This window comes from Cynara cardunculus (assembly GCF_001531365.2).
Source record: "Cynara cardunculus var. scolymus isolate 2C chromosome LG 16, CcrdV1, whole genome shotgun sequence".
Taxonomy (NCBI): domain Eukaryota; kingdom Viridiplantae; phylum Streptophyta; class Magnoliopsida; order Asterales; family Asteraceae; genus Cynara; species Cynara cardunculus.
Window position 1 is genome coordinate 17323030 of NC_037543.1, and position 21275 is coordinate 17344304.

Sequence of the window (21275 nt, forward strand, 5' to 3'; positions counted from 1 at the left end):
TTAGGTAAAAAAATTTATGTAACTCCCATATCATTAATTGGGAGTTACAAAATCAAAAAATTCTATGATTTTTGTTAATATAAAACCATATGAACACACACTATATACATATGAACCATTGTGTCAAATACGAACAAAAAATCGACATATATATGAACTTTGGTTGCATATCATTTATGAACACAATATGAAAATAATAAGAATAACTGCTATACGAAAGAAAATAAATAAAAAAAAACATGTATGAACACGATATGAACAGCTTGTGAACAATAGTTCCTTCATTATAAACATATTCAGGAGCGATCATTTGTCAATTGGAGTTTTATACATGMATTGCATCCACGYCGTTTAAGGTTCACCCCTTGTTCATATATGTTTCTGGTCTTATGTGGTTGTTCACCCCTTGTTCATATCGTGTTCACCCTTGTTCATATCGTATAAAATATATGAACACAAAACTCTGACGTTATAAACACCGGGTGCAAACACTTACACAAATATAAAGATTTGGTATCAAGCTTAAAAAATAACACTTGTGTTCATATGATATAAGTAATATGAAAACAATGGTTTATGATTCATACAAGTCGGTAATATGACAATATGAAAATGAGTCGTGCATGTACTTCCATTTGAACATGTGAATTAGATACGTATTAATAATTAAAGAAAAAAGTTTTCAACACAATATGAACTACAAGAAACACAACACATCATAATAAACATAATTTCGATTAAAACGAGTTTAATAAAATATTAATCCATTACCAAGACATTCACTTTGGTTAATTTCTTCACTTCCCGAACTCGAACTCCAATTGTCACCATAAACCATTTTTATCTTCTCAATGTTGTCGATTTTTTTTCCAATGTATTTATCCATAATAGCTTGAACGATACCGAAAATTTTACTACCGTGTTTCCTCCACGAATCAAAAACTCACAAAACAATAAAAATGGAAGATCAAGAATAAAAAAATAAATAAAAATATCAATATTATAAATGTATATTTTTAGGAATTTTATGATTTTGTAACTCCTCTTTAATGGTATGGGAGTTACATAGCAAATGAAATGACTCAATTACCCTTGACATTAAATTGTGAACATGATAGATACCTAATAGAATAATGGATTGTGATTGGTTGACATAGTATGCAAAGTTAACACAAATTTTTTTGTTAACATTTGATCTTGTCCCTATATATATATATATATATATATATATATATATATATAAAGAGAGAGAAGGTTTACTTTATAAACCATGTTATTATTCGTACAAACCTTACAAACCTCATTTAACCAATCATAATTTTTTATTTTGTTTATTTTTTTGTAATTATAAGAGATTGATTAATCATTTTTATTGTAGAGTGTGTTAATCATGAATATTATCATCATCGTTATTTTAATTTTAGAGAAATACATTAAACAGTTTCATTAAATATTATATGAAACAATTTCATAACCATATATGAAACAACTTCATCAAAAAAAGTATTATATGAAACAAATTCACAAGATTAAACAATTTAATGAAGTTTTTTCATAAGATTAAACAATGAAATCGACGGATGAGGGTCGTTTGCAAGGTTTATACAAATTGGGTTGTTTGCATTTGATCGCTCTTATACACACACACACACTATATTATAAAGCATTTGACAAAAAACTCTTAAAAAACCATTTTTATGCATGAAGTACTATTTATTGATGCATATTACTTAATATGCAAGATCACAAGTAATTTTACGTAAGTACAATTTACTAAAGCTCTATTTTTAAATTTGTGTAACTAACTGCAGATAAATATAATCAAATACGGGATAAACATCCATTTTAAATATAGAAAATCTAAAATATAATTAAAATAATTATTGAGTTCTAACAAAATCTTTAGTTATTATCTTTATAAAAAATTATACTATTAAATCAAAAATAAATTACTTTGTTATTAAATTTAAATTGAATTATAATAAAAAATTAAATTAAAGAAGATACACAAAAAAAGAGAATTATTAAATAGTTAATTTGTACTAATATCGATTTAATTTTTTCAAATTTTTATTCTATCTTCAAATTTATATTTCATTCAGAAATAAAAATATTATCGTTTTCTCAAAACCACATAAAATCGTATTATATCGATAGAGACAGAATAAAAACTGAATGTTAAAATCGAATGAAAATATGTTGTTTTAGTTATTAAACTTTAATTAATAAAAAGAATTAAAAAAAAATAAGTTGACACAGTACGGGATTATTATAGTACACGATTTTAAATATCATGTATTGATCAATTAAATTGATACAATTATCTTGATACAAATTTTACCCTTGAAAAAGCTAATGTGAATTAATATACTGAGGGTTGACCTTTGATGGAGAATACATCCAAAACCGAGCAACTTTGACTATACGTTCGAGGCTTGCTTATGATGAACCAAGCGATGATCGATAGTTTCGACTTTATACCCACATCGAATGAAACCGTAATCTTGTCTTGCTTTAGTTTCGATGAAATGAGGTGTAGATTGAAGAGAACTTGTATCTCCTAAGCCTTTGATCAAGAGCATCTCATCGTCACCCGAGAACTGCTGTAACTTTTAATTACATTCCATACTTTTTTCGTAAATGAGTTTGTACCAGGGCCGGCCTTGGCCATGTGCAGTCCGTGCGGCTGCACAGGGCATCAAAGCCTAAAGGGGCGTCAAATTGTCATTTATTACTAGTTTTGGGTTTAATAATTTGGGAATTGGACAATTAAACTCTAACTATAAAAACAGGCTCAAGGCCTAGTAGTGATGAATATTGAATGCACATTGTGAACCAGTTAACGCCATCATTTCAACAACTCAATCTAAGTTATATTGTTCTTCAAAATTCGACTATTTTGATTTCAAGACATAGTGTTCTCTTTCCAGTCGATTAGCAGTCATGAAATTAGATTCAAGAAATTAAAGATGAAAATCTCGAATGACTGATTTTCTACTATTGATTGAACTTACCGAGTTGTTGTGTGAGTCATATTATGATTTATGAATCTTTAATTCTTTTTGAAAAAAAAATCTAAATTTCAACCGAATATTATAAAGTAGGGTCATGTGGTCGTGTGGGTTACTGACCTACTAGGCTAAGGCTAAGGCTAAGGGGCTTTTGTTATTTTGATAATGAGTGTTCCTCTTGCATATTGAAATATCTGAGAATTAAATTTTCAATGCACATGAGCACATCACTGTATCAACATAGTTGAAGCACACTGTATCAACATAACTGGAGCACACTACATAAAATTAACAACATATTGTGATATTATCTTAATTATTGGGCACTTGTTCTTTGCAATACACAGTAACATAGATTATGAATTTTACAATTTATTATTGTTATTTTGACTTTTATTTACTTTGAGGTTTGGCATTACCGCATTAGATTTAGGGGCCGTTTGATTGTTTATTTATTAAGTTCTGTATGGATAAAGTTGTCAGTATAATTTAATCTGTTTGTATAAGTTGGAACAGTTTTTGTTTGTGAGAGTTTTTTCGCAGATGTAAGGAGCGTTTTTTTAGTTAGGAGGGACATGTTTGGAAAAAAAAACCTGGCTTTCTATATAAAGCTCCCCTAGAAACTTACTGAACAAGTTCTTCTCTATATCATTAAGCCTCTACGAGATAATCATGTATAGTTGAGCGAATAAGTTGTTAGTTCCATTAAGCTTATTAAGCTGCTAACAGTTAGACCCTTAGCCTTTAGTCATTAGACCTGTAACTTTTGAGTTTTACTTTTTGCTTACTATGACAGTAATTTGGATGTAATTTACTATTTTAGTTAAAAAATAATTATAGTTTTCCTTGTCTTTTAAGTCTCATATATTGAAATAAATTTTATATTTTGTTAATTTCAATTTGGAAAAAGGAAACTTGGAAAAGAAGGAAGCATGATATTAATCCAGGATTTATGCTTTTATCATTCTATATATTGTAATCGGGGTTTTGGTTTTTATGTTCTCCCCCCCCTCCCCCCCCAAATTGTATTTTTATTTATTATAATTAATAAAAATCAACATGTAAATGAGACACTTGCTTAAATAGGTTCTAAAGTTTTTAAAAAATCGCATGTTCCGTTGTTTTATTGGCATAAAAAATAGTCTTAAAAGGGTATTTTTTTTAATTATTTTCGCACAGGACATCAAAAATCTTAGGACCAGTCCTGGTTTGTATGACTTTTAATTTAATTTTTAAGCAGAAACTAGAGCAACATTTAATATATTATAAACATACAAAAACAAAAAAAAAATGTTTAAGACCCGTGATTTATGGGCACATTTTTGAAATTGATGTATTATTATGAGCCCGAAACGCATCAGGTCATAGTGGTATGGACGAGTTTTATAGAGAAAAGTGACACCGGTAACGAAACAAAATCCCGCTACCAGGTCGCGGGAGAAGTCATGCAACTCTTTGTTTCAGCAAAAGAGCTTTGTGGACGAGGGCGACTTGTCCTGCGAAATGAAAACAGAAGTTGGCAGGCATGACCAACGAAGTTGCCAAATATAGAAAGTTGAAATCTAGTAAACATTGGTAGCAAAGCCATATCTGAAATCCCAATCCAAAAAGCACTGCTAAAAATAACCAACAAAACGTAGAAACAGAATCACTCTTTCAGAAAGAAAATAAAAAAGAAAATAAAAACCAAGTTTTCTTATCAAAGGGTTACAACCTCACTTGTTGACATACGTTATTACAACCCAATAMTAMTTCAATTCATTCACTGCCCGTTCGATGGTCGGTATACTGTGTAACCATTCACACCCATCGTCAAGTTCGAATAATCTGGCGCCATGTGATACGGATACCCCTCACCATCCATGTTTCTCAACCCATAAGAAAGATCCGACCCACCAATCTGCCATTGGTTCTGAATCAATCCCTCAATCTGTCCGTTCACGTAAGGCGGCTGCAAATTCGGCTGCGGCAGAATCATCTCTCGAGAGAAGTCGAAATATGCATGTTGGAACTCTTCATGATAACTCCGAGTTCGTTCAAACCTGCACGAGCTTGTTGACGGACCCTGATCAACCGAACCAMCGCCACCCATATCCCCCGGGAAACTCAACTGATTAAAGGCTTGTTTTGGTATAAAGATTCAATCCTATTATTGATTATGAATGCCCTATATATAGGGAAGAATACAAGCTACAAATCAGGAAAAGATATACATATAAAATACAAGATTATCTCTAAATAAATGGTGAATATCTATTCCTAAATATAGGAGATAATCGGTTGGCTAAGACTGATGACTCAGATGGTGGGGCCCRTTGCGAAACGACGGCGGGCCCACGGGCATTGCGTACTCGTCGTCGAGTAAATCGTTGATGATGTCGAGATGCGGGAATTCATCGGCCAATGGACCTTGAGCCTGGGGTCTGCTGTGAATCGGCTTGTAAACATCGATATTTTGGATGTCGTTAAGTGATTGCAAGCCTCTGCTGCTGCTACCACCATTATCCCTTTCCATCCATTGAGACCCATTTTGCAAAACAACATCATGATTCATCATTCCAAAGGAAAAGCTTGGTCTCACAGAATCCATCCTTTCAGAACTTTGAGGTAAAAACATGGGCTGCGAATACGAGTTTACCGTCGGTTTCGGAGAATGGGATTGACCGAAAGCAGATGAAGTTGCGGAAATTGGACTCCCCATCATAGCATTTCGATACGACGGAGGACCGTAATTCTGAGCCATGGGTGACGGTTCAGGACAAAGATACCCGGCTGCACTTGCTGACCGAGATAGCAATGGTGTGGTTTGGACCATCGAGATAACAGGTGCGGTACTGGTGGCATTCGCTCTAGATGCTTCAACTAGAGGAGCACTCAATGGCCTAGACATGGCAGGAACCGGCCTAGCTGACGGTGCACCAGACACTTGCTGTACTGGAGCCTTTTCTGCTGGCCTCAAAACTTGATGAACGACATTCGTGGATTTCTGAGTGGGGGCAGGTCCTTGGTGAACTATCGAAGGCTTTTCCGCTGGTTTCTGGGTCCCAGTGTTATGAGTGTAGGGTTTCGATAAGACCGAACCTTCGGTTGAGATCGATGGGACCACGGTGTTTTGGGGGTTCTCGGAAAGTTTTCTGGCGACACCAGAATCAGAGCCTGCACTCTTTCTGAGCTCGGACTTCTGAAGGGCTCTTGGAGAGGCTTTTGAAGGGCTTTTGGGTGAGGATGGTGTAACAGCCATCTTTTCCTTCGAATTTTTCTCGGATTCAACCTCATCCTTGATGTTTAGCTTTTTTTGCAATGAAACAACTTCTTCCTATCGTTAAGAAACACCATATAGATCAAGTCAAAAGGAATAAGATATATATCCTCAAAGGGAATAGAACTTTAGATAATTGAACCTTAACAATCTTAAAATGATCCCACATGTGAATATAAAATCAACAACTCATCCCCGTGAGAAAAGGAAACGGTATACTACCTCTGTCCCAAAATAAGTGTGCACATTTCTGTTTTCTTTTATCCAAAATAAGGGTCAACTTTCAAAAGTGCCTACTTCCCAATTCTACCCTCAAATATGAGACAAATTTATTACTCCCTCTATTATTAAGGGTAAAATTGCCATTCAATTATTAAAAAGTATAATACTTACACATTTCTTAAACTATGTGCCTTCTTTATTGTGGGCATTTACTTTGGGACAAAAGGAGTAAGAAAGAGAGTGGTTTTGTACAAATTATGAAAATGTAAATGCAAAAAGAACCATCTCAATAGGCATCTTCTGAACGTCGAGCAAAGAAGAGGCCAAAAAAAGTGTTCTAACCAAACCAATCAAGCCCAATATATCCCACCCAATGGCGGAGTTGGGGGAGTAAGAGGTAGGTCGACCTATCCTCTATTCAGACCAAAAAAGCATTCTCCTTTGCCCAAAATAATAAGAGAAGTGTTCCCTATGCAAAATCACACGTTTCTTGCGAAGAAAGGTGTTCTCTTTGCCCTTTATAAGAGTAATAGTTTTATTTTGCAATAAAAACCCAAGTATGATGGTTCAATCAGTCGATCACACTATTTAAAACAGTTACCAAAAATAATGAGAGAAGACACAAAAGGGTTTTTGAGGGAGAAAACCATAACCAATTGACGTTCAAATAAAACAAGAGATGAAAGAAGTGTTCTAAATGGACAAATAATATCATCATAATAGAGGAAATAGTATGATACCACTTTCTTGACGACATCTTGAGCAAGCCACTTCATCTTATCCTGCAACAAGAGTGCAGCAGGCACATCACACTCTGGTTCATCACTTGGCTGTGTTGATTCAGACATAACAACATCAGATGGTTGTTTCTGCATATTGCTGACCCCTCCACTAACTTCACCAGTACCCTTTCCTCTCTTCACTTTCCCTCTGCATAATATAAGAAACCACATGTAATGCATAAACCAACACTTCCCACCAACAAAAGCATTGATGTATATACACACATATATTCTTATGAAAATGAGCAACCTGCTAGGTGAACTTTGGGTTTTTTGATTCTGATGTGAATTCCCTCTGTAACGGCCACTGATCACCACTGATGGGAGTGAATCTGTCGAACACGTGGACGAACTATCATCCATCACAGACGGACTCTTCCTCTCTCCATTTTGAGCAGCAGAAAGGCCACTAATAGTACCACTACTACAGGCTTCTGTGGGAGGATGAGGTTCAGACGTGTCGGTATCCCAGTTAACAGGGCTTGAATCTCTATCATCTGAATCAGGCCGAAGAAGTGCCTCCTCAGTTACACAATCCACTGAATCTGAAACATCAGAAACATCCTCAGGTGTATCAGTTTTTTTAAGTAACTCTGCATCCTCAATCAGGAAGCCTTTCCTTTCATCTGTTGGGCTCTGTTGTTGAGGTTTCTCCTCTATTGCAATGCCAGCTTTTTCTTCCCTTACTTTATCCTTTGATTTCCGATTGTTTCTTTTCTGCTTCCCCTGTGTTGATGAAAGAAATCAAAAATTACATGGATCAAAAAGAAAAATTGCAAGAACCCCATGAACTAAGCTCAAATATGAGCTAATCTTATAAGTATGAAACACAGTGTAACAATCCTATAACTAAAAAGCAAGCCCTTGAGCATAAGAACTTGAGAGCCCGTAGCAAACCCATAAAACCTCTCTTCTTAACTCGGACTAATATTCATACAAACCTGTTTTTTCTTTGATTTCTTTTCCTTTTCAGATGCACCACGTTTTGCTTTCTGTTCACTGCCAGCCATCCATGCTTCCTCTTCTTCACGTATGAGCTCCTCTTGCCTTTTCAAAGCAACTGCCTCCTGGTATGCAACTTCTATTTTACTGCTGTACCAAATCGGTAGTAAGAATACTTGTAATAGAGGAACCATAAAATTGCGAAAAGATTAATTATCCAGAACCATGAAATTCAACAAAAAAAAATTCAAATTAACAGTCAAATACTAGTTCCAAAATGCATACTAAATTGATCAGCTAGACATAGAAAGAATTAGAAATGACCAAATCCAATTTCCTTCAACATAGAAAATGATTTTATATATGAAACTGTCATATTCCTTTCAGTCTTCATACTCTCTAATCCTTCATAAACAGTATCAGATTATTACCTGAATATATGCGCTAGGACAAATATTTCGATGGTTCTACGTCCCAATTCAGTGAGGCGCCTTTCATCACGCTCAATAGAATCCTTGCTGAAATCCTCCCCCGAGCCACCATCCTTAGCACAGCAAAAGAGACCATGAGATTATTGATAAAGGTGAATGGCTTCATAATCGAAATAATTGTTTGCAGAAAAGTTTGACATTAATAAAAGATGAATGAAAAAGATATTGATAAAAGAAGCTCCCTTGGGTAGCTTCACTTGGTTTGTCATAGGACACACATAAATTTATCTTATACCTTTTAAGGTAGAGATAAATTTTATTAAAATCTCAACTATACTTATGCATTCTGCACTGCCTCAAAACATAACAAACTTTTAGCAAATTTTAGAAACAAAAATTATCTTGAATGATAAAATCAATAGATTTTGAGAAATTAAACTTATAAACCTTTAACATGATCTTATCTTGAAGGCTACTTGTTTTAACCCTTGAACTATACAAGATTTTGTTCAAACTATATGCTCACCTTAGTACGGTTCTGTGGACCTTTTTCATCCTTTGGAGGCAATGGTTCCAAGGCCGCCCTTTCAAGCAATAGCAATACATCATCAACCAGAATAAATGTGTCACTCTCCATCCGCACAACGGGTATCGGTAGTTCTTCTGAATCGCATTTTCCTTTGGCCTTCTTGCTCTTGGTCTGGCCTTCAAGAGCCTTTAATCCACTATATAAGGAGTCCATTACCAAAGTTGATGTCACTTCCTTTTCTATAAAGAAGTGCTTTACAACAACTTTCAATATCGAATCCGACTTCTCCCTTGACATGCGGCGCCTAGAATTTTGATCGATTCCCAACCAGAAATTACAGAAACTGAAACATGGGAAAAGAAAGTTAACTGTCACCAACTCTTCCTATTGAAGAGACAACACGTATCGTACTTGCATACCTTGACCATCTAACTTTATCTTCTATCAACTTCCCAAGCCTTCCTCTTCTCTCTTCCACAAAGCGGCGACATATTTGCTCTACATTTGACAAATACACCCTAACAAGTTCTCTCCTATATTGACAGTCAAGGCATCGAAATGGACGATCTGCTCTCTCCCTACAAAACCATGAAAGCAAGCAAATGTTAGCATTTGTTATCAAACATGTTACCAAGTTCAAGCAAAAGTTAGCACAAATAAACCATTGTAAAAGACGTAAATTTTATCCTAGCAAGAGAGAGAGAGAGAGAAAGAGAAAATAACTAAGGGGTAACATGCTACTTCAAAATGACACACAATCATACAAGACAACGCGAAAAGCTACACACAAACCAAATTATTTTTGAGATAATTAATGCAAGTCATAAAAGTGAGCTAATGTCGCATGAAGAAATGGTTAGACACCCTGAAATGTAAGATAGAGAATGGAAATATGTTCAAATATTGTTGCACGATAACAACAAAAGAACACTAAATATGTTACAATGCCAATACCCAATATGTACATCAAGGATTCATATTGAATGTTATCCAATATTTTGTAGTACCCCTACGGCCTTACCATCAACAATCTGTGAAGATTTTACAGCAAAGTGAACCCCCATAATTACCAAAATGTTGGTTAAATAAAAAAAATACAAGAGAGCATGAAATTTGTAAACATGGTTTATCAAGGTGATTTTGAGATATCACAAAGGTACATTTGAAGTCATCCAAAAATCAAATGTTTCATCGATCACAATAACAACAAATCTTTTATCAAAACTACACTGGTTGGGTAGTCAAAATGCAACCAATGAAGTATAAGGCATGAAACCCAATAGAAAACATATAGAAGAACCCCTAGTCATGCAGCATGAATTACATCCTAACGCAACTCCGGTACTTGTGCAAATTTGTTTCCACTACCTCCCCACATGTCAATCTTCGTCAAAAAGAAGCAAGTGCAAAAAACAAAAACAGACATATGCTTGGGTACGGCCTCTAGAAAATGATAAAAATCAGGGACAAGGTATGCATGTTGTACAATATATATATATATATATATATGCATACATATATATATATATATATCATATGCTGAAAAAAGTAAAACATAAATTGAACAGAAGACCAAGTGTAGAAACCTTTGGTTTCATACCAATAACCTATCAGAACTAGTTATATTAAAATTATTTAATAAAATATGCATATTGGATATAAATGGACTGATCATCATTATATAAAAGAAATAAAACATCCGCATACAGAAAAATTAGTCATATCATGATCAGATTAGTGAAATGTGAATGCTGAGCTCAATATTAGGAATGACAAAATTTGAGCAGGGTTGGGGTCAATACATAAGAAAATGAAAGAACACTATTGAGATGGTTGACCATTTCCTACACAACTTTCCAATGCAACGGGTGAGAATGGGAGGGAATTACGGATGTAGCGGCAGGCCAAAATTTTATAAGGAGTACCATTTGACCAATCAAATTATACCACCAGTTAAATCCAGAAAGGTAGTTACGATATAACCATGAAATGCCTCAAGTCAATGTATCACATGTAGACTAAATACCACATGAAACAAGGGTAGGGTGTTACATCCCATGACGCTACAAGCCAGATAGGCATATGAGATATACATAAACTCTATAAAAAATGAGCCTCAAACAACATAAACTGATTTCCCAACTCTTTCCTCACTAAACATGCACCAAATCATCAAACATTCAGAAGGGTGGTAAGGTTTTAACATAAAGGATATCACAACAAGCCAACCACACCACGAGCTCCCAAATATACTTATCTAGTAAAACCTACTATCTATGAAATGAGGGTAGGGTGTTACCTAACACAATCAAGCAATATCACTAATAAAACACAATTGGCAGTTCATTTCTTACATGGCCAAAATTACTTTCCAATCAAAAATACAAAATGGGATATTTTCAAACCATACTACACCTTTCTAATACATCTCAAGTCAAATTCCTTTTAACTTTAGGCTTTAACTACTTCATCATCTAGCTCCTTTAACAGATACAATTAAACAATAAATGTCCATCTCTTGCTAAATTTATCCAATGAAACGCTTGCATTTAAGAAAATTTCTGTGTGACAATTCTTATTGATCATACCATATAAATCCACAAATCATATTGTGTCCATTTTTGTGATATCTTGGTACTCAACCTAATACTACTGACAAGAACTACAATACAAAGCTTGGTGCATCTTGTGATATTTCATATTTCAGTACTCTGACAGTCTTGACTTAAAAAAATGGAGTACCAGAAGATAACTTCAATGGACCATAAGGCTACAGATAGAATATCAGACAAGTTTGTCAATTGTTGGTGCTCTAATAAGTTTTTTTCTCCTAGAACTTCTCTGCTAGCAATCAGTCAGTCAACCTAAGTAATATGACAAGAGTTACCTACATCCAAGTTGCTAGCTTTCTAGACCAACTTTTGTGAACTACCAATCAATGAATTGATATCATTGCAGCTCAAGATTCCTTAAAAGAAGAAAAAGGGCGATTGGAAATAAAGAAAAAAAAATTGTTGGGTCCTTCAAGGCAACAAGCTGAGCGACTACAAATAAAAACCTTAGGAGTATGAGCTCCTGATTCCTGAGAAACCAACAAAAACCACATAAATTGGGTAAAACATGATACCTTAGGACTCAAGAAGGTATGGGTAAGGGGAGAAGAGATGACTTCAGCCAAGCCTCCCAACATGCACAAAAGGCAGTCAGTCAATCCAAATCATCTAATCATGACCCCTCCAGAAGTGGCTACATTACATGCCAGAAACAAGTAAAAGCCCATCTAATACATGAGTGAGCAGCAAGCACCTTGTAATCTTAATAAGAAGGTAACAGAACTCAATAACCAACCTGAAGCACAACCAACTAACATAATGAAGAACAATAGCCATAAACCTCTAAGAACAAAAGAAAACTACAAATATAGGATGAGTTTTATACTGCAAAAGCCAAAATCAACAGCAAACCTTCCATCCTAAACCTATTGGGGTAGGCCAAAAATCAAACCAAAAGATATTATAGAAGGCAAAACCCCAAAGCAAACATGACAAGGTAAACGCTACCATTGTGAAGCATGAATAGTCCCTCTACGCACTCCTACATAAGGTCAACTGGTAAGGCATACTGCATTTATGCAATATCCCTCCACTCTTTCCCATGTCAATCTTGACTTCCTCGTGGCACAAGTCTCCCCGTAATGTTGCATTCAAAGGACTATGGTGAAGATGACCAAACAACCTCAAGAGTGTTGCCTCAACTTCTCTGTGTGTGCCACCACAATCTTCTTTGTATATCTTGGTTTCTAATTATGCCACCTGCTGTGTGGCCACACTTCCACCTCAATATTCACATTTTTGCATCTTCCATGTGTGTGTTTTTACAAGCCCAACATTTTGCCACATAAATAATAACAGGCATTACCCCTAGCATATAGAAATTATATTTCAATTTTAATAGAATTTCTTGATCACACAAGAGCCCTAAGGCTTTGTCCTCATCTCAACCACCCTGCTACTAGTGTATCACTAGCATTGTGAACAATCTCTACAGATTCATTAAAAACTAATCTCAAAAGACAGAAGGCATAAAGAGGTCACCCAACTATACCATCGTGTTTTCTTTATTTGTTTTGAAGTTCAAAAGTCAATTAGAATGCAGCAAAAATCAAAAGTAAGATTGGTTCCATCTTCAAAAGGTCACCTAATTTCCGGTGCAAGTGGGATGCGTAGTACTGGTATAATGTGCGGTAAGAGTACAGAGCAATAACTTAATATATCTCTACATAGTTCTACTCAAGTACAAGTACATATGTCACGTAAATGCGAAAGAAAATATTATAGAAGGTGGGTAATCTTAATATTATTAATATGCTGTTAATTGCAGTGCTATAGCGGCGGGGAATAGCAGTTCCGCTAATATTGGCGCTAAACAAACGATTGGGCTGCGATTTTGATTTGTAATATCAGTGTGAAAACTTGCTATTCCTCCCTCGTCTGATCTTCTCTTCTGGTCTAGCATTGTGCATCGTTTCTGCTCTTCGTTGACATCAACATTATCTTCCAAAAGTCATCTCTTCAATTCACGTGTTCTTCTGTTTGTCTTCAATATATATAATATGTACTATGTATATATATATATATATGTATATTATATAAATGTGTTATATATATCCGTTATTTTTGGACATTATACCACCGCTTCACCATTATGATAACTGCTATATCAAATCACGGTCCTGACTGCTTTTCAGATTTTGACCGATGTAACAGCATACGCATAGTAAATATAAAACAACCTAATCAAGCTAAATTTGTGGGACCAACTTTTATTCTACTTCCATAAAGAATGGAGCATTAATTGCTCAAATATGTAATGATCAAAATAGATGTCAATTGCTTTTCGCGTTTCTATTCACACCCTCACTCTTCCTCTGGCCACAATGATCAGAGCAAAGTGAAAAGGCGTAACAATGCTTTAATGGTACAAAACTACATATAAATATATAAAAACAAATTTGAACCAAATGCTTTTCGCTATTCATGTTTCTACCATTCTTGCTGAGTTTCATGGACTTAGTTCTTGAAAAAGTTTGGTATGAGAATGCACTATGATTTGGTTCATAAATACTGCACCTGCATGCAAGAGAAGATAACTAGATAAGGACCAATGAAGTTATAAACTCAACAAGCAAGAAACCTGATAACTTGGACTTGAGCTTTTATTATGAGGGTGTCCGCATCAACAAACCCATCTAACACTTTCGATAACTCCATAAACTTTTTCCATCCCCAATCATGCTCTTTCTTCCAGAAGCGATGCAGTGTATCTGCAAACATATATTTAGTCAATTACAACACTTGAACCATCATTAACCAACCAGAATAGATAACCCAACAAGAACAATAATAATGATGACAATAATAGTGATGAGATAAAGAACCAACCAGAATATTTTGATTTCTTGGGGTCTTTATTCACCACAGCTATTGTGAATTGTGCAAAATGACTCCAACCTGCTTCAGTTAAAGTAAGTCACTTGAAATTAATTTAAGCAACATAAAGAAAATTAAAACCCCAACGTTCAACCAACATACCTGGAAGAAGCTTGTCATGATTCGCAACACAAAGAAATAAAGACAGATGATTGCAGACATCACACCCCTGGGGGTAGATCAAGATGTACCTATAAGCCATAGCAAAAAAAAAGTTAAATAGAGATGAATTGCAGCAGTTAAATGTATCCTAATGCGAACGATTTGCACATATCATGAGTACGCCATCAAATTTGCACATAAAGATGGCTTGGGCAATATTGTTGTCTAGAACAGAACAGCCATAAGTTTTTCCCAATCAAGAACATAAATGCCGTAAAAGAGAGTGGAAATGCGAAACAAGTGATGCAACGAAAAACAGAAATGCAATAGAAAATAAATATAGCTGATAGAACTCACAAAGATAAAAGAACACATACCATTTGTAGCCGCCAACCTCAAACGCATTACTACGAAGTTCTCTCTTGTTAATCTGTGAGAATTTGTCTATCTTCCATGTATATTTTCCATATAGCTCAGAAGGTTTTGGTCCTGCATTTTGATAAAATTGGTATTAGAAAGAACGGTGTGTACAAAATTCTGGGACTCAAATGAAATCTAATGTGCAAGGGGGGGGGGGGGGGGGGGGGAAGCCCGCAAGTGCACGAACATATTTATCCAAGTATTCTACAGCAATTGTGTTAAAAAATTAAACATGTATCAATTGTCTTAATACTGCCCTAACATTACATCAAATATTATGTTACATGTTTATCTTTCTATGGCTATCATGCTTCATTTCGGTTACAAACCTCATACAAAAGCCTAAACAGGAATAGAAGTAATTTAATAGGTTACCTATAATGAATAAGAACATATGTAGATTTCAAAAGTTCAGCTTGCTGCAACCAATGACATAAATATATATCTTTCAGAAGAAACTTAAGACAGAGAGTGGGAGAGTAAGAAGACTAATAAAAATACACTACCACAATGAAGAATATGATTCATCAAGTCAATTGAAGACCGTGGCCTGTGAGAAAGAGAATCATTTTTTTGCTTTCTGAAAAAGAAGTCAGATTCCTAATAAAAGTTCCTTTACAAACACACTCTGCCCAACCAGACAAGTTACTGAAAAATATTAGTTTCTGCCGATTCTACCTTATACATATGCAAACTCTACCTTTATCTCTAGATTGCAGGTAAGAAGAAGAAAGAAGCATACCACAATCATCATCATCATCTGTATCCCAGTAGGGGGGAGATGTTGAAGTAATTCCATTCTCCACCTGCTCAGAAGACCTCCATTCAGCCAATGCTTCCCCAGACCTCTGCTGCCCATTTGATATTCCCTCTAATGATCTGCTAACCCCAGACTCCTCACTTGAACTCCCCGCCATTTTTTCACTCCACAACTCCCTACACCCTTCTCCAATTTCGCCTAAAAACAGAAACACAGCCACATCATCAAACTCAGCAATCAGAATTCTTAACAATCAGTCCCTGTGACTTGATTGCATAAAATTGATAAGAAAACGTGAGAACATCTAAAACATCCGGTACAGCTGATAAACAAACTCCTGAGGTTCATAAATTCTAATCGAAAACAATAAATTCCATCAGAAAACTTCATAAAATCCTGAATAAACCCTAACATCATCTTTCAAGAAAATCCTAACAATCAAACTGATAACATGAACTAAATCAAAAATACAACTATATAGAACTAACGTATTGAGATATGTACGCGTAAATATTATATTCCCACCGAATTAGCAAAACCCCTTTTCTGTAAATCCCATGTAAGTCCGATTGAGTTCTTATTCGAATTTCTATATAAATAGAAAAGAAAACGAGAGATCATTCACATGCAAACCCATCAAAGAAAAACCAAACCCTAATAACAGCCAATCCAGATAATCTAAATTACCAGAACAAGAAAGGAAGAAAGATTGACGGATCGAATGATGGGATGAGATATTAAAGAACCTGAGAGCAAAGAATAGGAGTTCTTCAATGGCGATGTTGGAAGCTGATTTTAGGTCTAAGAAAGAGGCGAAGAGCGATAGATACAGAAAACAGAGAAGAGAGAGAGGGAGAGAGAGAGAGAGAGAGAGAGAGAAAGTTAAGAGATTTGAGGTACAAGGAGCAGCAGCAGAGTAAAGGGCAAATAAAAATATTTACCACTTATTATTTATATTTATTTATTAATTTTAATAAAACATATATAAATAGTGTGTTTGTTTTAGACTTTTTATTCTTTTAAATTCATTTATTCCAAAATAAATATAATACTTTTTTCCTTAATAAATGTTTAATGTTTTTTTCTCAATTTATTTGTGTTACAAGATATTAATAGTACTCATTTGTAGGTGTCTGATTCATGGTGTGCATCTCGACTAATCTTTATCAGGTACTGAAATTCACCGTTTCTGATGACCAAACAATAATACTCATTTGTGGATGTCTGATTCATGGTGCACACCTCGACTAATCTTTATCAGGTACTGAAATTCACTGCCTCTAATGACCAAACAATAATACTTATTTGTGGATGTTTGATTCACAGTGCACATCTCGACTAATCTTTATTAGGTACTAAAATTCCCAGTTAGACAAACCTCCAATGACCCTAACGGTTTGTTCTCGAAACCTTTTTTATGAATGAAATGAAAGGAGAGAATGGGTAGAAAAAAAAGAAGAAAAAAACTCGTGTTTTTAGAACTTTTTAGGAGAGAAAATAATGAAAATGGGAGGAAAATAATGATAAGTTTCCTCCCAAAACTTTCCTCCCAAATGTGAGAGGAAACGGGAAGAAATTAAAACATTTTTTAAAATATAAAAGTATCCGATCTTTCATTTTAGATTATATATTTTTAAAGAGTATATCAGTAAAAATGACATCTTTCATTTTAAATTATATAATAGAAATATAATAATTATTTTACTTTTCTTTCCATTTCTTTTCTTCTAAAATTTGAGAACACTGCGTAAAGATGCGTTTGGTTTTCGAAAAATGTTTCTGGATTGAATAAATTAAGGGAATTGGACTATAATAGAACTAGAATTGAATCTCAAGGAATTTGACAACGTGCTTGGTTGGCGGGAAGAATGGAATCTATAAAATGGTTGTATCTGTTTGGTTCAAAGAATGTATTTTTGGAATTGGAATGGAAAACTATAAGTGATCAAAATACCCTTTACGGTTATTTTTGGTTGTGATGGTCGTGATCGCCCGGTGAGTGGTGGGCAGGGTTGGTAGATAGTAATGGTGGTGGGGTGGTGAACGATGGTGGGTCGATGGTGGTGGTCAGTGGATGGTGGTGGTGGTGGTAAGGTAAAATAGTCTTTTTATTCTCAATGGAATTGAAATCATGTGGTACATTGAATGAATGGAGGATTCCTTAATTATGGATTTCAATTTCGTTTGTTACATTTTATTCCACTCTTTAAAGTCCGTTTTGGTTTTAGGATTTGTTATGCTTTGGATTTCTATTTCTGATCAATCGTGCGTTTGGTTTAAAGAAAGTCTGAAATGGAAATCCTGATCTTTCAGTAAAATCCTACAAACATCGGATTTAGAAATCTCATAGGGATAGTTAGTATTTCGCAGGATTTCATATGATTGTTGGTAATAATGTATTAAAATGTGTCAAAAATATTTGTTTTATAATAATCAATTGATAAAAAGGTAATTTGATTATTTTTTTTAATTATTTATAGTTTGTTTTATAAATTATCCATGAAGAATGAAATTCAGTTTCATTCTAAATCCTAAAAACTAAACATGCCAAAGATTTCAAATCGTTCCACGGAATCCAAATCCCTGAAAACATTCTATCAAACGAAATGGAATCTTTGGTATCATTGGTTTGTAGGATTTGGAACGGGATTTTTATTTTCGTAAATACTTGATTGTTACGTAAGATGTGGAAGCGATAGGGCAATTTGATGAAAAGGTCGGGATAGAGATACGATGAAAACAATGAAAATATCTGGGATTTGGGTTTAAAACGACAACCATCTTCAAAGGATTTCTACATCCGTCAATTGTAGGATTTCAAATCCAAACTTTTATTTAACCCAAACATAGGATTGGAATTACAATTGTTCACGGGTGATACGAGCCGTTAGACCCTACTTGTCCAATCCATTGGAAAAAGCGGGCTTGAACATTGTAACATCTCAGGCTAACCGTACCAAATATAGTTTGTTTTGTTCGCACTTGGACTCATGGCTTTAGAACGTGTATGATAGATGAGGTATCAAATCCCTTATAAGGCAACCTTTGCTCCCTTCCCAACCGATGTGGAATCTTAAAATCCACCCCCTTGGGAGCTCAGCGTTTTCGCTGGCATACTAGTTCGGTTCCCCGCTCTTATACCGTCTGTAAGATCTCAAGCTAACAATACCAGATATTGTCCGTTTTTGTCCACATCTGGACTCATGGTTTTAAAACGCCTATGATAGAGAAAGTATCCAGTCATTTATAAGGAAACATTTGTTCCCCTCTCCAAACATTACCTTTCTCAAATGTATTGGTGGGACCAGGCGGGACTGTTAAAGTTAATGGGCTGGCTCGGGAGATTAAAAAAAACCCTGCTCAACCTGTTATATAATTATAATTAATTAAACTTTTTCTATGATTGATATTTAAAAAAGGTTTAGAAGTGGTTTTTGGTTGGACTCTCCCTACCGAGTACCAACCACCTCCCGGATATATGTGATGTATCATATAGTGCGTCTTGAATCTCGATCCGAAATAGGTTGTTAGATATTTTGTTGTTGAAGAATCCGAACTTCGAAGGTTGATAATCCATGAAGAGGAAAAGTCCATATTCTATATTTTGTGAAACTACTTTTTTTCTTACATCGTGTACATTGATATATTATACATTTTTTTTAGTTGAATGAAAATTATGTATTTAAAATGTTTTTACATAACTTTTTCGATATAAATCTTTTAGGCCTGTTGGCAAACCCGACCTGTTTGTATGACAAGTACGAGCAAACTCTCAAGCAGTGGCATAAGGCCATATAAGGGGCTTTTTGATTCACTAAGTATACATATTTTGGGCTTTTAATTTTTAATTCCAACTTTTTTAATCCGCCCCCCGCTCACTGGAGTCCACTAAGCTTTTAATCTAGCCCAACTAAAGTCTAAAAATGTTGATTCTTCATTGCCACATTCCCACATGACCATATCGACCGACAAATTTACGCGAGCAACTTATCAACAAAATTACAATCTTCAGTCTCCATTATTGAAATTACAGACATGTTGATATATCCTCCCTCCCTCGTTGACTACTCTCGAGTGAGTTGAGTCTCGACCTCCAGCCTCTTGCGGTCTCACCCTCTACAGTCTCCAATCTCCATGGAAGAGCAACATGAAGAACCAAATCCGAATGCAAGTGGAATCCCTGTGATTTTAACTTCATCTTCATCAAATAATCCGATTACAGCCCCTAAATTACAGAGTTTTTTTTTTCATCTATATTTCTATTCAAGTTTTAAGATGCTATTGTTTGATTAATGATAAGGTTTAAATTTGTTTGATACTTTCATTGGGTTTAAAATGTTATTACTTGAGCCAATGAGCCTAGCTGTTGCATTTAGAGGCCATAATGAAAAGTTAGATTATGTTAACCTCTAGGGGGGGGGGGGATTTTCTTTAAAGAGTTATTTTGTGTGCTCCTAAATATGCATCATACACATCACCATTGATTCAAAAAGAAAATTTGATCTTATATCAAATAAGGTGAGACAAATAATATGTGAGGAGATTGGTGGTCAAATGTTTTGTTTACTTGTTGACGAAGCACGGGATGAGTCTCATAGAAGAGCAAATGTCTATTGTTTTGAGATTTGTTAATAAAGAGGGATTCACTATAAAGTGTTTCTTTGGACTTGTTCATGTACGTAATACTACAACATAAACGCTCAAGGGTATTGTGGAGGACTTCAAGGCCGCTAGAGATCGACGAGTTTCACTTTGATTAGCAATGTTTGACATTTTCATTTTTTTAAGTATATAATATTTATATACGGCAAATGCAATAAATAAACTCACACACCCTCTTCACCTATGGTGAGGTTTGAACCCCTCACCTCCTAGAAGACCAAGGGCTACGATACCGCTAGGCCAAAGGCCCTTTGGTAACATTTTCATATTTGACGTTTTCATGTCTGACATTTTTATATTTGACGTCTAGTTTTAGAGTTTTACTACGTTTTAACTTTGGATTGTGTATTTTTTTTTTTGTATTTTTGAAAGCATATAATATATTAGGTCCGGCCCCTACTGTTGGAAAGCTTGTGTTCCGCCCCTGCTCTCAAGCTCGCAAAAATGGGACTATAATTTAACTCAAATCCCTTCGAATCCCCAAAAAAAAAAACCAAATACCTAAGAGGTTTGGAAGAGTGAGTTATTTAAAATAAACTCAAAGTGTAGATGAGAATTTCTTCGTTATATTATTGTACTTTTAGTTTATTTTTTATTACAACAACGTTTTTTATAGTGATGATAATCTCTTACCTTTTAAACCGGTTAACTCATTTTTTTTAAATG

General features: G+C 34.9%; 1 protein-coding gene across 5 annotated transcripts; it reads right to left on the minus strand.

Moving 5' to 3' along the window:
- Positions 1-4602: 4602 nt before the first annotated feature.
- LOC112529129 (TNF receptor-associated factor homolog 1b-like) lies at positions 4603-16816 on the minus strand. 5 transcript variants are annotated; one of them, XM_025140204.1, is made up of 15 exons: positions 15930-15976; positions 15694-15737; positions 15563-15606; positions 15145-15256; positions 14768-14856; positions 14618-14686; positions 14370-14499; positions 9596-9754; positions 9174-9519; positions 8648-8760; positions 8216-8366; positions 7525-8000; positions 7233-7422; positions 5307-6327; positions 4603-5126 (listed from the first exon to the last, which is right to left on the minus strand). In XM_025140204.1, the coding sequence occupies exons 3-15, from the start codon at positions 15579-15581 to the stop codon at positions 4774-4776; spliced, it is 3228 nt and encodes a 1075-aa protein (XP_024995972.1). In that variant the 5' UTR covers positions 15582-15606; positions 15694-15737; positions 15930-15976; the 3' UTR covers positions 4603-4773. The 5 variants fall into 5 exon arrangements, with proteins under 5 accessions (XP_024995972.1, XP_024995971.1, XP_024995969.1 ...); XM_025140203.1 differs by lacking the exons at positions 15563-15606; positions 15694-15737 and adding an exon at positions 16694-16816 and having other exon boundaries at positions 8216-8363; positions 15930-16145; XM_025140201.1 differs by lacking the exons at positions 15563-15606; positions 15694-15737 and adding an exon at positions 16694-16816 and having other exon boundaries at positions 15930-16145.
- Between the last annotated feature and the right edge of the window lie 4459 nt (positions 16817-21275).